Raw genomic sequence first — 14,046 nt, 5'->3', positions numbered from 1 at the left:
ACGTAGTATCCGTGACGTCACCCATCTGTTTCTGAAGAGCTGTTTTGAGACCAATCGGCTGCGGCAGCCATATTGCTTCTGTCGAGCCAGTGTGACGTAAAGAGGCGGGCTTTGAGCCTCCTAGCCAACAGCTGCAGTGTTCCCACAGGCAGCTGTGCCTCTCATTGGAAGACTAGTAATCTCAATATCTTCGAAATTGCCGAATTAGAAAAAAATTCACCCCCCTCACAGTGAGAGGACATCGAGAAATTAGCTATTCAGACTACACTCATCTTTTGTACCAGGCTGTAAACATGTTTATTAATGCTGCAAAGATCGTCTTTTCCCCATTCATGTGTATGTGACTTCTGGTACTTCCGGAGCCAGCCTCAAGCGGATCCTCGATGAACTGCAGCTTTTAACACTTCCGCATTGACTCATATTTTTAGACCGGAGGTTGCCGCTTGGGTGGGGCACTAGTTGTGGTAAATCATAATCAAGACATTGTTTTAATAACTATCTGTTAAAGTTTGAAGTACTTTATAAACACACTATTTTTAGAAAATATCTGCAAACATAAACTGTGTAAAAGCAGATACAACAATTAAATACACGTCACACAACTTGAGTAAATGCACCATAGTTAACTCCCTAAAAACATTTTCTTTCCAATTTTGTAATCACTGAGTATCTCCTGATTAAGTTTGTGTCCACAGTCTGAACTGTTGTAGCTGAGGTTGTGCTTGACTGTGTGGTACACCTGTGTCAACTCAGCTGCTGTGACCTATAGGGGGGAGTAAGATAACAGATTTGTACATAAATAAACGGTAAGGATTTTATAGTATTTTTTAAATGATTGTGTCCAGTCTGTCTTTTTATAGTTTTCTCATGAAATCATGAATGGTACTATCAATATTGTATTGAATTATTTTTCTTATTGTATTGATGCATTGATTGATGTATTGAAATAACCTATCTACGAAAATATATTAAGTGGTAGCTTAAACATAAGTTACCCCTTTTTAACATCTCATACTGTTGATTCACTAGTAGGATTAATTTTTCCAAATCAATCACGCATTATTATTTATTAATAAGCTTACTGTATCTGCTCAGGGGATGCTTCAGGTACGAAGAACTGTGAGACAGCCCTTTGGTATTTGTTGGTCCTGATATTGCGGGAATGTTGCTCTCCCACAGCATGCTGTCACACGTCCGACAGGTCACCATGCGCCACCATGGTGCTGCGTTCAAGGCAAATTGGAGATACGGGACAAACCGAGTCCCGTATTGATTCAAAACCGGACACAATGTATAAGTGTGAAATACGGGATCATTCTGTATTCTACGGGACGGGTGGCAACCCTAATCATGACGGACAAAATCACATCACATTTCACAGAGATGAAACCGAACCTTATAAAACAAACTTTATTAAACATTATTTTGAGCAAAGTATGAACATAAATAAATTAGTAAGCCGGTCAAGTGTGAGTAGAAGCATAATCCATTGATGATTAATGTTGGAGGATAAGGTAACATAGTGTGCTTTTTACCAGTAGAGGGCACTGCTGCACCATTACTCCAAAAATAAGCGGCATGTTGATATGGAGAGTTTATAGATAGACTCAGTTATATTATCAAACATGAGATGTAATGAGTGATTTTGGCAGAGTTTGAAAAGGGTATGACTTCAGTAGTATTTAATAAGTGCTTAATTCAGTCACAGTACTATCTATTGGAATGTCTGAATGCAATAAAAACATTTGTACAAATAAATTCTTCTTTTTCTCCACTCCAGTAAAATGTTACAATTCTTTTGACTGTATCAAACTTCGCCAGCCGTTATCAAACATGTAAAAGTTACAAATTACCTTTTGGCTTTTGACATTCTTGGCACTTTGACCCTCATAGACATTCACTTCTGACCACTTTTAGAAACCTCATCAAACCTCCAAAAACCCTCAGTTTGGCAGCTGTTGGTCTGTCATTGTGTACTCAAAAGCTACCATACTCTACAAAAGAAACAAAAACTCTGACAGTCCACTTGCACCCTCCTTAAAACGTCCTCATTGTAACCCTTGTTTGACCGGACAGTCCTTTTTATAAATCAATAGTCTCGCTGCAGATGCTTAAGGCATCGATTTGTCTGCAAACACTGATGAACTCCTCCTGCACGGATCGGTCTGCCTCAGACGACATGTCCAGGTCCAGACTCTCCTGAGAGGCTGCACCCAGTGTTTGATAGTTCCTTTGCGGGTCAGCATGACTGTGGTGGCCAGAGGATGGCACTTGGCCTGTACCCCCTTGCTGCTGAAGCTGAAGGGAGCCTCTCTCTGGGCTAGGGCACAGGACCAGTGAGGAGCCTCCCAGAGAGGTTCTGTAGAGGGAACAGGAGGATGAGCTGCCCCTCCAACGATCAGGAGAGGAGCAGCTGGAGGATGAGGACAGGGAGGGAGATGGTGGAGCACCTTCAACAGTGTCTCCTTGAGATTGGGTACGAGGGGGTTTGGGTATGGAGGTCATCTCAACGCAGGATGAGGTCCGATACAGGCCAGCGTCAGACGAAAGGGGATCACAGAGGCCATTGCTGGGAAGTGCACAATGGTTGTTCATTGATAGATCACTGCATCGAATGGGCCTGGTGGGGCTGAAGAGGCTCATGGGAAAGAGGGAATCACTGAAGAGTGCTTCGTCTATACTGCGGCGCAGGTTGATGGGTGAAGGTGGCCGCAGGTCTGTTGTGGAGTCACTGTTAAATGAAGATCCACCTGAGGGATCTCTGCCTCCTCCATCTTCAGGTTTTGCTGAACCCTGCAAGTCATCCAAGTCTAAATCTCGATAAGCCAAGGCCCTGTTGCTGTGGTAGAGAAGGTCCAGGCCGTTCAAACTGCAGCCAAGCCTTTCATCCATCAGAGTGTAAAGAGGAAGGCTTTCTGTCTCTCCGAGCCCTCCTGTATCAACAATCGCAAGCTTTTCATGCTGGCTCAGGTTCCACTGGTAGGTCCCAGGCAGGATTGGGGACTTGGTTGCCAGCAGTTCTGTCCAGCAGCTCCCTGCAGCCGGGAGGTGGTCAGAACAATAGACAGGTTGTGCAACCACCAAGGCTAAGGTGAGGCAGATTCCCAGCTCACACAGTCTGCAGCTGAATTGAAAAGCCCACCAGGGCCAAGGATGGAAGACCTCCTCCCCACCTGCAACACCCAGAGCGTTGAGAATTGCGTACAACTGCAGTCCTGCACAAGCTAGAGAAAACAATGCTGAAAGACAGACGGTTACAGCGGCACGGTCCCAGTCCCGACTCTCAGCAAAGGGGCAGCGGTTGTAGCGCTCAGCTGGAGTTGGAGAAGTGTTATTTAGGTGGTAGATGTGCTTGGAGTCCGCCCTCACGTAGATGTAGAACACAAAATAGGCAGCAGACAAAATGTGGACAGTGCGACAAAGGCTCCACGGGAGAGAAGTGAAAGAAAGAGGCAAAGGGGAGGCTTTTCCTGGTAGAGCTTCAGCAACGTCACGGGTCCGAATGCAGCGGCAAAGTGCAGGACAACAAGGCAGGCCAGGAAACACGGTCTCTGGAAAGCTGAGTAAGAAAGCTGCATTCTGGAGCGCATGGAGAGGAGAAGGAATACCAGGCCGAAAGCTGCAGTCAAGCAGGGAAACGGTGCTTCGTAGAGCATCAGTGAGGCCTCTGTGGAGGGTAAGCGGTCCTGGTGGCCGTAGGCATCGTATAGTAGCGAGAAAGATCTGGTACAACCAGCAGCTAGTAGAAAAAGGCTGACCAGGGCAAAGTAGCCACATCCGGATGGGCATCGTAGGGGCAAGCACAGCAGATTGAGTGCTGAGGCTAGTGTTACCATTGCGAAGGCGCATCCAGCACCGTAAACATGCGCCTCCCATGCAAGGCCCCAAGCTGCCATGGCACTGTTCCAGTCGGTGTACAGGGGCACTAACATGAGGGGTGCTGGGATCAGGAAGGGGTTTATCGATTGGTTTGTGGCAGTGGTGTTTGGTGTTGGCTTGATATCTAAGGGGGTTGTGACGTCCCAGGTGTCGGAGAGGTTGCAAATCCCAGAGCGCTCTTTATTGCAGTCAGGTAGGAAGGTGATGTCACTGTCCATCAGACCTGTCATCCAGTCTTCTGTGTACGCAGGAATATTGGCAGTTTCTTTGGGAATGCCTGGAAAGCAAGCAGAAATTCAGTTTGATCAGATTTGCTTTGAATGCCGGAGTACACACGATTAGTTTTGAATGACGTATCAAAGAACAAGAAAATCCCTAAACTTGGAAATGGCATTAGCTGTAAATGTCTAACTTTTATGTCACTTAAAAGCAAACTAATCTCGCACTCATGAGAAAATCACAGAAACATTTAATCAGCGTTCAAACTCAGCCAGGAACATCTTGGCTCAGGCCCAGAATGGTGAAAGCGTGCCTTCCTCCAAATGTGCTAATCCTATTTAAAAGCTTGTAAGAAGCCAACTTCAAACCGAGCAGCGCCTGAAAGAGGAGACAGGAGTGTGTGTGTGTGTGTGTGTGTGTGTGTGTGTGTGTGTGTGTGTGTGTGTGTGTGTTACAAATCAGCCCACTGAGAACCACAGAGCTAGTTTCTCTTGCATTACGTAAGCCATCTGGAGTTTCCATGGGAGAACAGTCAATTATGATTGCATTGGACTTGTTTTAACACTGCAAAGGAAGTGGGTTGGCTTTGGAAATTAAGGGGCAACTATGTGTTTGCGTGAACATTACAGAGACGCCTGCAAAGCTCATTTGTACCGTACATATTTATGTTGTTGGATTACAAAAGGATAACTTGAAAGGGGAGTTGAAACAAGTCACTTCACACAGCATAATGCTTCACAGATGGGCAAAAGACAAACATTTTCAACCTCCAAGTCTCCAAATTATCAAGCTTCAAAGCATAAACCTTGTTATTTACTATATATATTTTATTTTTTGTATTTTTTTATTCCTTACTTTTTAATGTAATATTGATTTAAATGCTGCTTTATTATTTTAGTAATTTTAACTTATCTTATTCTAATTTTATTTATCTATTCATTCATTTATTTTATTTATCTTTTCAGTTTTATTGATATTTTTAGTTTTATTTTCAACTCTAATCCTTACCCTTTTAAAAACTTTTTAAACTATTTTTATTCTTAATTTTGATGCTTTAACTTATTTTAATAACACATATTTTATTGTTGGTGTGCATTAGTCTCTATTTTATTCTATTTTTATTTTTATTAGTACTAGTTTTTTATGATCATTATTATTATTTTCCCCTAATATGTCTTGCCATTGTTTTATTTCTGCTTCTTTCTTGTTTTTCAATCGTTGTAAAGCACTTTGGGTTGCATTTGATTTGTATTGATTTGTAAAGGTGCTATATAAATAAAGCTTGATTGATTGATTGATTGATATACCACAACAGTCTCTACATACATGCAGTCTTTGCAATCAGAAAATACCTTTAGTAAATAATGCCTCTTCAAAACCTTCCATAGATAGAAGGGAAGTAGCTTCTAATTGCATCCCTGCCATTAGCACACACACGCACACAGGCTCATTAGTCACTTAGCTGCAGGCTCTTCAGAAACAATCACTCCTTCATAAAGAGCCAGGTGCTATAATGGACCATAGAGACGGGAACAAATGAACAGGATAAACTGACAGCTCAGTAAATCACACAGCAGGCAGGTTTAGTGAGGTGTGAGCTTATAAATGTATTACCTCAGCCGGGGAGGGTGTGTTTACTGTCCTGTTTGGTTGTTTGTCAGCACAGTTATCAAAAAACTACAAGCCGGATTTTCATGAAACATGGTAGATGGGGACCTATTATCTTTAGAGGGTTCGACTCACCGACAAGCAAATGTTTGAACAAAGTGAATGGCGTAGCGTGGCTCAAGATACAGGCACACATGAAATAATATGTTTTTCGTGCAGCGGCTTTATGAGCTGCCTCTTGCCGTGTGTGATGAACCAGACATTTACTTTTGGCTCCAACACAGTTTATTCTGATAACAGCAGACACATATAAGGTCTCCTACAGTCGCCTTTTAAGTTTATTTTTTTTAATCAATATTTTTATTAGTTTTTTATACAGCTTAATACAGTACAGTGAGCTCTTGGAAAGAGCGAAAGATATAGAAAAGAAAACAGTAACCCGTTCCCTCAAATCCCAGTCTACTGCCGGATATTCATGCACTGTGCTTAAATATCAAATTCTGGAGTTAATGGACTGGAATAAGAGCTGGAATTCGGGTATCATAACGCCTGAAATAAAGAGAATGACATAGAAAAACAAAAAGGAAAAAGGGAAATAAAATTAAGTAGCCTACTGTGCGTTGGGAAAAATACAAAAGTAGATGAGTAACGGAAAACCTTTGTAGTTTTGATGAGCTTAAAAAAATGTTTGAACACATAATTTAGTACTAGCTATCTGTGTGATAGCATTGCTACACCACAGAGATTAATGATGAAGCTATGATGAAGCTTGCAAAGCAACAAGTGGTGTCGCAATACAGAAATCCAATTAAATCACTTACACAAGTCTTTGATATGAAATTTAAAGGATTTCAAAACATGTAATACAGAAAAATAACACTTTCCCTTAAAAAATTGATTTAGTTTAGCATACTTAAAGCTGGGGTTGGTAGTCTCGGAAAACCAGCATGAATTTGAATGTAGCTTTTCCTCATGACTCCGTCTAACCCCTCCCCTCCTCCCTCGGAGCTCCTCCAAAACGACGCCCCCCCCGCTCACATGCACGAGCGCCGCTGATTCTCGACCATACGATTCGTGACTGATTCAAAACCGGTCCTCACCAAAACATTATCAAAGTGAAAGTTAAAAACACAAACAAACATGGCTGCTGTTAGTACTCACAACTATCATGCTAGCATTATCCAGTTGTACCAGTGACACGATATCAGGAGAAAAGTTATAACACATATAATACTGTAACAGCTCTACTGTTTGTTAAACGTGTTCAGTGTAGATGTTCTTAATTCCTACAGTGTTGACGGTCAGTGAAGGCATCAGGAGAGGTGTAGAGTGTGTGAGTGGGAGAGAGGAGAGACAAGAGGAGAAGTTCTTCATTCATTCAAACATTGATTGTTGCTTTGTTGGTTGGCGTGATCACGGCCGACAGTGACCGGTTATTAAAGCTCAACGTGTTCACGAATCGGCTCGTCATCCCTACAGCGTCCGGACGGATGCTACAATAAATATATATTTTCTGTAGGACTTACTGAACGTCATTAATTATTCTGCTTGTTGGTGAGAGCTTTTTAGACTCTGATCCGGACTACAGTCCTGAGCAAAGCACCTCATCAGGTCAGATGGGACAGGCCCGAGGACGAGCGAGAGGGGCAGTAAATAGAGTCAGGGGAAGTAGAGGCAGGAGACGGGGACTCGGAGGAGTACACGCCGGGGAAATGTACGCGCAGGAGGAGGGCAGAACGGCTGGACGGGATTTGATTGGTTTAAAATTTGGGGAGCCAAAAAACGGTGATTGGTTAGTGTTTTCCCAGGTTTACTCCGGCTGTAGATAGCAGTTTTTTTTTCACTCTTTTTTAGGAACACATCATGTATTGATTGCCATCAGGACATAAAGATCATTTTAACCAGTATGACAAAAAGTGTATCTAAATCTGATTACCAACCCCAGCTTTAAGCGAAGCTGACTACATAATAACATGGGGCGCATCCATAGACTGTATAAAATATGGACGTAGTATCTGTGATGTCACCCATCTGTTTCTGAAGCATTGCTTTAAGGCCAATCGGCGGCGGCAGCCATATTGCTGCTGTCGAGCGATTGTGACGTAAAGAGGCGGGCTTTGAGATTCCTAGCCAACAGCTACAGTGTTCCCGCCTGTCAATCAAGTCAGCTGTGCCTCTCATTGGAAGACAGTAAGGACACAACAACACAGTAAGGGCAATAAATATAGAAACCTAAAAACAAATCCAATAATTCTAAATAAAAATAAAAATATTATCTGTACAAAGAAAGTTATAGAAGTACTTTTAAAGACATGAAATAAGTTAAATTAGCCTAAGCCAGAGTGTACATGTAGTAGATCAATATAATAATAAAATATGTTATGGAATAAATTACAATATTGCACATGGTTATGAGGTATTGCACCAGAAATCAAGTATTGCACATGTATGTGATACATATATTTATCACAAGAGGTTTTTCTTTTTCTAGTAGTTGCTAGAACTAGCCAAAAACATTACCATAGTTTCTGCCCAATAAAAAAAGAAGGCCTGGGGAATACATTACAAGTGGTGGTCATATAATGTGCCACTTTGGAACCTTAAGAAATCCCAAAGTGGTTGACCTTGAGAACTTAAATGGGCAGACTTCAGGACCGCAAATATCTGCGTTTACATTAAAGAAGTCGAACGTGTTTCCTCAGTGAAACTTAAAGTGGAATTCATGTGGTTGGACATTTTTGTTTTCAGTCTTTCTCATCTGTCTTTGAATGTACTTTTATGGGTTGTGTTTTGGATTTTCTCATCCCACCCTGTCTCCTGTCCTGGTCCCCTAATTCGCTCTTTTGTTTATGATTTCCCTTCAACACCAGCCTTCAAAAAGGGGAAACTCCCATAGGTGGGTTTGTTATTTTGAAACTGGGACAGTTCTCTCTGACTGGCCTGATTTTTTTTTTTTTTACAAGTCTCTTCCCAGGCTTTATGTTTTCTGCTTCTGCTGCTCTCTACTTTTATTTCCAGGATTGTGTAGATCAAATGCTTGGCAGCTGCTTCTTCCATTATGTTCTATATATGTGAAACAGTTGTGTGTGTCTGCTTGAGCACTCAAACATCACAGCCTGCAGCTCTTTAACTTGCTTCTTCTTGTACAGTTTGCGTCAATGCGTGTTCATATCCATGCGTATTTTAGTGCACTTACATTTGTTTGAACACTTGACACAATCTTGTACTCAAGCACCCTTTGTGAGAATAACCTTGCTCCCTTCCTGCCTCAGATCCTCAAGAGGAACAGAGAGTTTTCACTTGTGCTTTAAGCTTCAGCACTGCCCTGCTGTCCGCCTGCTGTTGTCAAAGGCCTTATCATTTTACCTCATTCATCTCCTGACCCCAGAGCTCAATCACTGTCTCAGGCTGTGATGAAAATGTCAAGCTTGATGAAATATGACCCACTGCCAAGTGCTGGTGCTTCTCTTACTGTAGCTTAATGCAGCAGTTTTACTTAAGAAATCCTGACGTGTCTTTTGTAGCTTAATCACGTCCTCGACAGCAGGAAAAACAAAGAATGATGAGCTATTGCTCTGATGCTCTGTCTTTTAATTAATCCCTGATGAATATTTATTACAAAGATGAAAATGGCGTTAAAAGATGTCTCCCTTATGCATAATCCTAATAATGATGCTTTAGTGTTGCACTGTGAAGAGGAAATATGGCAGGGAACAGAATGAGACAGATGTGTGATTATTTTGTCTACATTCAGATGTGGCACACATTAATACACTGCCCAATGCTCTGCCAGGGAAGTAAAAGTAGTGCAGACATTCAGTCAGTTTGACAACTGGACCAAACATCCTATTTGTACTCTGCTGGGAGTGACTGAACTGAATGTTTTAGAATCACAAAGTATCCTCTGGAACTTCTCAGACATTTAAGAAACTTAACTTGTATTATTTGCTATTTATTTCTGTAATTAGTTGCAGTGAACATGTTGCCCTCTTTTTTTTAATCAGTTAATACAAATGAACAACATTCCATAAAAACATAAAACCAAAGTCTTAGGCTGGAGAAGCCTCTCTGCTAGGTAGGACTTTAACCCTCCTGTTACCCTTAAATTTACTAACATCTTTTCTTATTGGGGTCAATTTGACCCCCGCAATTTAAACCTCCAGACACTGATTGTTACTCAGGTTTATGTTTCAGGTACTTCATGTTTCTTTTAGGTTATACAAATGTATGTAAAAGTGACCTCAATCTCATACAAAACAACTGAAACAAATGTGTGTAAAATGTTGAAATTTCTTATGTTTGATACAGATAAAACAGCCTGGGGCCAAATTGACCCCAAGGAACACCAATGCATAATTTTTTTTCACAGGAATTTGGAAAATATCAACATTTTGATTTTATGTTTTCCCAGTTTTCCCCATTAAATGAGGAAAGCCATGAAATATGAAGACAAAAAATTATGTTAATCATTAACTTAGAGACGTTAAACATTGAATGGGGTCCAATTGACCCTAAGGATAATAGGAGGGTAAAGAAAAACACTAACATTAGCAACATGTTAACATGCAACTTTCCCATTAATGTATAAATATGTGTTTTCTATATAATGATTCATTAATGAATGCTTAACAGACTATAATTAGAAAGTCTATAATGCCAGTTAGTTTGTAGTTGTTATATCTTAGCTATATTAAACAGTTTTATTTGCTCTGATTGTTTATAGCAGGCATGTCCAAAATACGGCCCGGGGGCCAATTGCGGCCCGAGGTCCATTTATTTATGGCCCCAAGCTTCCATCTTAAATTGTGTTATTTATAGTACATAAATTCATCACCCTCTGAATCATCTGTACATTTGTAGTTTCTTACAAGCGCACAAACAAAACTAAAGTCAATCCAGAAATGTCTCAAAAAGCTTCTTATGGACTACCTCTCTAAAGCCAAAGCTCTGGGAATTCTTCAAGACGGCAATAAAGAAGAAACACAAGAACTCTTAAAGCTGACAGGTTTTCAAATTAATGTTTTCATCATGCTGTGAAAATGTTCTTGATGAACACTAAAAGTTCAGAAGACACAAAAGAGGGCACAAGACGAGATCAAAATTATGAAATTGTACAGAAAAGGCAAAATCAGGTGCATAAAAAATGTTCAGAACTCAGGAAAGTAATGACTTTGTTCTTAATATGTTGTCTGCTGGTCAGAACAGTCTTAAAAACAACATGAAAAAGCAGCGTGATGAAATCCAGATTGTGATCCTGCCATAGGAAAATAATGAGACAATATTTTTTCCCACAGTGCCCGACCCGAATGAAAAACATTTTTCCCCAGAAGAAGATAACATTTGCTAATCTTTACATGGTACTTCCTAGTTACTGTTTTATTGAGAAAACATTTAAAATAAATGTTGTTAAATATTTCATATATAACTTTTAGGATTCCAAAGTCTCAGTAGGAGCCACTGGTCCTGAGGTATTCTGACAACATCATATGTGGCCATCTTTGAAAAAAGTTTGGACACCCCTGGTTTATAGTATTAGTACCTGTTTTATTTGATTTGGTTATAATAAATAAGTGAAAATAAAGGAAAACACTTCCTGATGACAGCACTTGATGAAAGTAGAAAAATTATTTTTTATTTGTTTATTTTGACAGGGACCGTGTACAGCCACTTAGCTGTACCAGAGTTATCTATTAGCTAATTTACATCAGTAGACCTAAAAGTTATTTTCAGAGGACTTAAAATGTCTTTTAAAATTGTATTGGAAACCACAGTGCCTGGTTGGCTTGGCGGTTAGTGCACTCCATATACACCAAATTCTTTGCTGCATGTTCCCCCACTCCTTACTGTCCACATTTCTTGTCTCTTTTTAGTAAGTGAGATTTGCTTATAGAGCACCTCTCAAGAACAGGTCACAAAGTGCTTTACAACAACAAAAGAAAAACATTAAAAGGCAAAACAGCGATTACAAATAAATACAAAAACATGACATAAAAACAGACAGATTACACAAAGGCAAGTCTAAACAGACTGGTCTTCAACTGCTTTTTAAACATATGAACAGTGTCCAAAGTTCTCAGTTCCAGAGGGAGACTGTTCCAGAGTTTAGGACCAACAACCTGGAAAGCACAGTCTCCTTTTAGTTTTCAACCTGGTATGAGGCACAACCAGTAAACCCTGATCAGAGGACCTCAGAGTCCTGCTAGAGTTATAAGGCTTCAGCAGCTTCCTAATGTAGACTGGAGCCTGACCATTGAGTGCTCTGTACACAACAACGAGAATTTTAAACTGGATGCTGCATTTAACTGGAAGCCAGTGCAAAGACATGAGGACAGATAGCTGTCTTATCAAATAAAAGTGAACGCCCCAAAATAACTAAAACAATGTATCACAGAACAAACTACAGTTTGTCAGTGGTAGAAACCACAAATGTGTACAACAGGGGGATGCTAGCACTAAATAAAGTCTTTTGTGATCTGTGAAAATAATATATGAATGTGTAATTAGTGGCATTGTATCCCAACCAGTAGTAGTTAAGATCACAATATGAACTTTGCCTACTCAAGAGTTGCACTGCTCTAACAGTTCAACACATGACAACATGAATCTTTACTCTCAACTCTTAAAGGAAAAACAATGGGAGCCCTTTGTTTTCAAAATCTGCATTGCGTCAGGGCAGAACTCATAAAATCCATCTCATTTATACTCAGTAGTCATGGTAAGAAAATAAAGAGCAGTTATATTTAATCATGCTGAAAGTTTAAACAAGGGCGTCAAATGTGTCCTTGCAGTCTCCCTGTTTGACGGAACTGACAATGTCATCCTAACAAAACACACATTAACCATGTTGGAAAAGTGGCCGGAGTGTTAAACAAACACACAGCTGCAGGCGTTTTTCAACGTGGGGGCTGCTGATAAAGTAGGTAATGGTTCATTACAGTGTTATGCCCACGACTGGTCTGTCCATTTGTTTACTTTCCAGGGCAGTGTTGATGCCCCTGAGTGAGGCCTAGTGGAAAACGTGACAGGTATTGAACTGGTGCCGCTTTTTTTACCCCCCCCCCCCCTTCCCTCGCTCATGTCAATAAATGTCACATCTCAGCTGTTGCACCGGCCAAGCGGCCTGGACAGGGTTTGGTATGTGGCCACAGTACAAGGATGGATCAGAGCGATATGTTCCGCTGAATACTGCCCGGTCATCTGACACATTCCAGTGAGAACAAGTCTCTCATGCCAGGGACAGTAGACACAGACACAAACTGAAAGCTAAAGAGCCTGTGGGCATAAACAGGTAATTTACCAACTAAAACTTTGAATGTTTTATCTAAAGACTTGGATAATGTGTTTTTTCCTGACTTTTGCCTACATTGGGACAGTAGATAGACATATAACTACTCGCTAAAGGACAACTCTGTCCTAAAAGTAGTTCATTCAGAAGCTAATAAGTCAAACATGTTCCCTCAGGCATTAGTTATCTAAAATCAGAGCAAATATAGAATTAATATTGGTCCTGTAATGTGGGTGACCTAAATCAGAACTCAAAGTTGTTTTGAAGGATGTGTAGATGAGTAACTTACTGGATATCTGTTAGCAATATCAACTTAGAAGGTCGGTGACATGTACTGTAAATGTTTTGTTAACTTGTTACTTCTCTGCCTCAGCTAACCAAAGAAACTACAAAACAAGAATAACATGGTATGCTAGCACCCTACCATTGTATTGACTCAGTGCTATCCTACAATTACAGATTAATGTTTTACTTTATAATGTTTAGCATATGCCTGTCATCTTAGTTTAGCATGTTAGCTAATCTTGAAACAGCAATAACAAAAGTTAGCCTACAGCTAACACTATGCTACTATAAGTCAATGTCAAACCATACGAGTTATGGTTACGAGAAGGTCAACGAGCATAACACACTTGCAATGGTAGGCTACCATAACATGTTAATACTTTGACTAAATATTTTTACAATGCCTACCATTATGTATTAGCATGTTTGCTAATCTCAAAATAGCAATAAATAATTAGCTAACTGTTAAAGCTATTTTAGGACAACGGATGAAAATTGGAATCAACCCAGAATAACCTGTATGCTAGCACCCTTGTATGCTAAATGCTAACAACAGTATTGTGTCACTATGCAGTTTTGTAGGTTACAGGTTAATATTTTGACCACATAGTATTTACCAGGCTCGCCTTTAGGGTTGCAAAGGGGTGGAAAGTTTCCGGTAAATTTCTATGGGAAGTTAAACTGGGGAAATTTGGAAATATTCCATATTGGAAATTATGGGAATTAAATGGCAATTTAATGGAAAGGTATCATATCCCAGCAGAAATATT

At 40.3% G+C, this 14,046-nt stretch overlaps 1 protein-coding gene across 1 annotated transcript in view; it reads right to left on the bottom strand.

Annotated features, from left to right (window-relative positions):
• Positions 1 to 1,394: 1,394 nt before the first annotated feature.
• Positions 1,395 to 14,046, bottom strand: part of LOC117804661 (proline rich transmembrane protein 4) — a 39,660-nt gene continuing 27,008 nt past the window's right edge. Inside the window, 2 exon segments of the mRNA XM_034672948.1 lie at positions 1,395 to 3,401; positions 3,404 to 4,156. Of these exon segments, the coding sequence (XP_034528839.1) occupies positions 2,083 to 3,401; positions 3,404 to 4,156 (2,072 nt within the window). The 3' untranslated portion in view covers positions 1,395 to 2,082.

The sequence above is a fragment of the Notolabrus celidotus genome, chromosome 21, assembly GCF_009762535.1.
Source record: "Notolabrus celidotus isolate fNotCel1 chromosome 21, fNotCel1.pri, whole genome shotgun sequence".
In the NCBI taxonomy this organism is placed as follows: Eukaryota; Metazoa; Chordata; class Actinopteri; order Labriformes; family Labridae; genus Notolabrus; species Notolabrus celidotus.
Note: the sequence above shows the minus strand (reverse complement) of the source record. Positions and strands in the feature narration are given on the sequence as shown.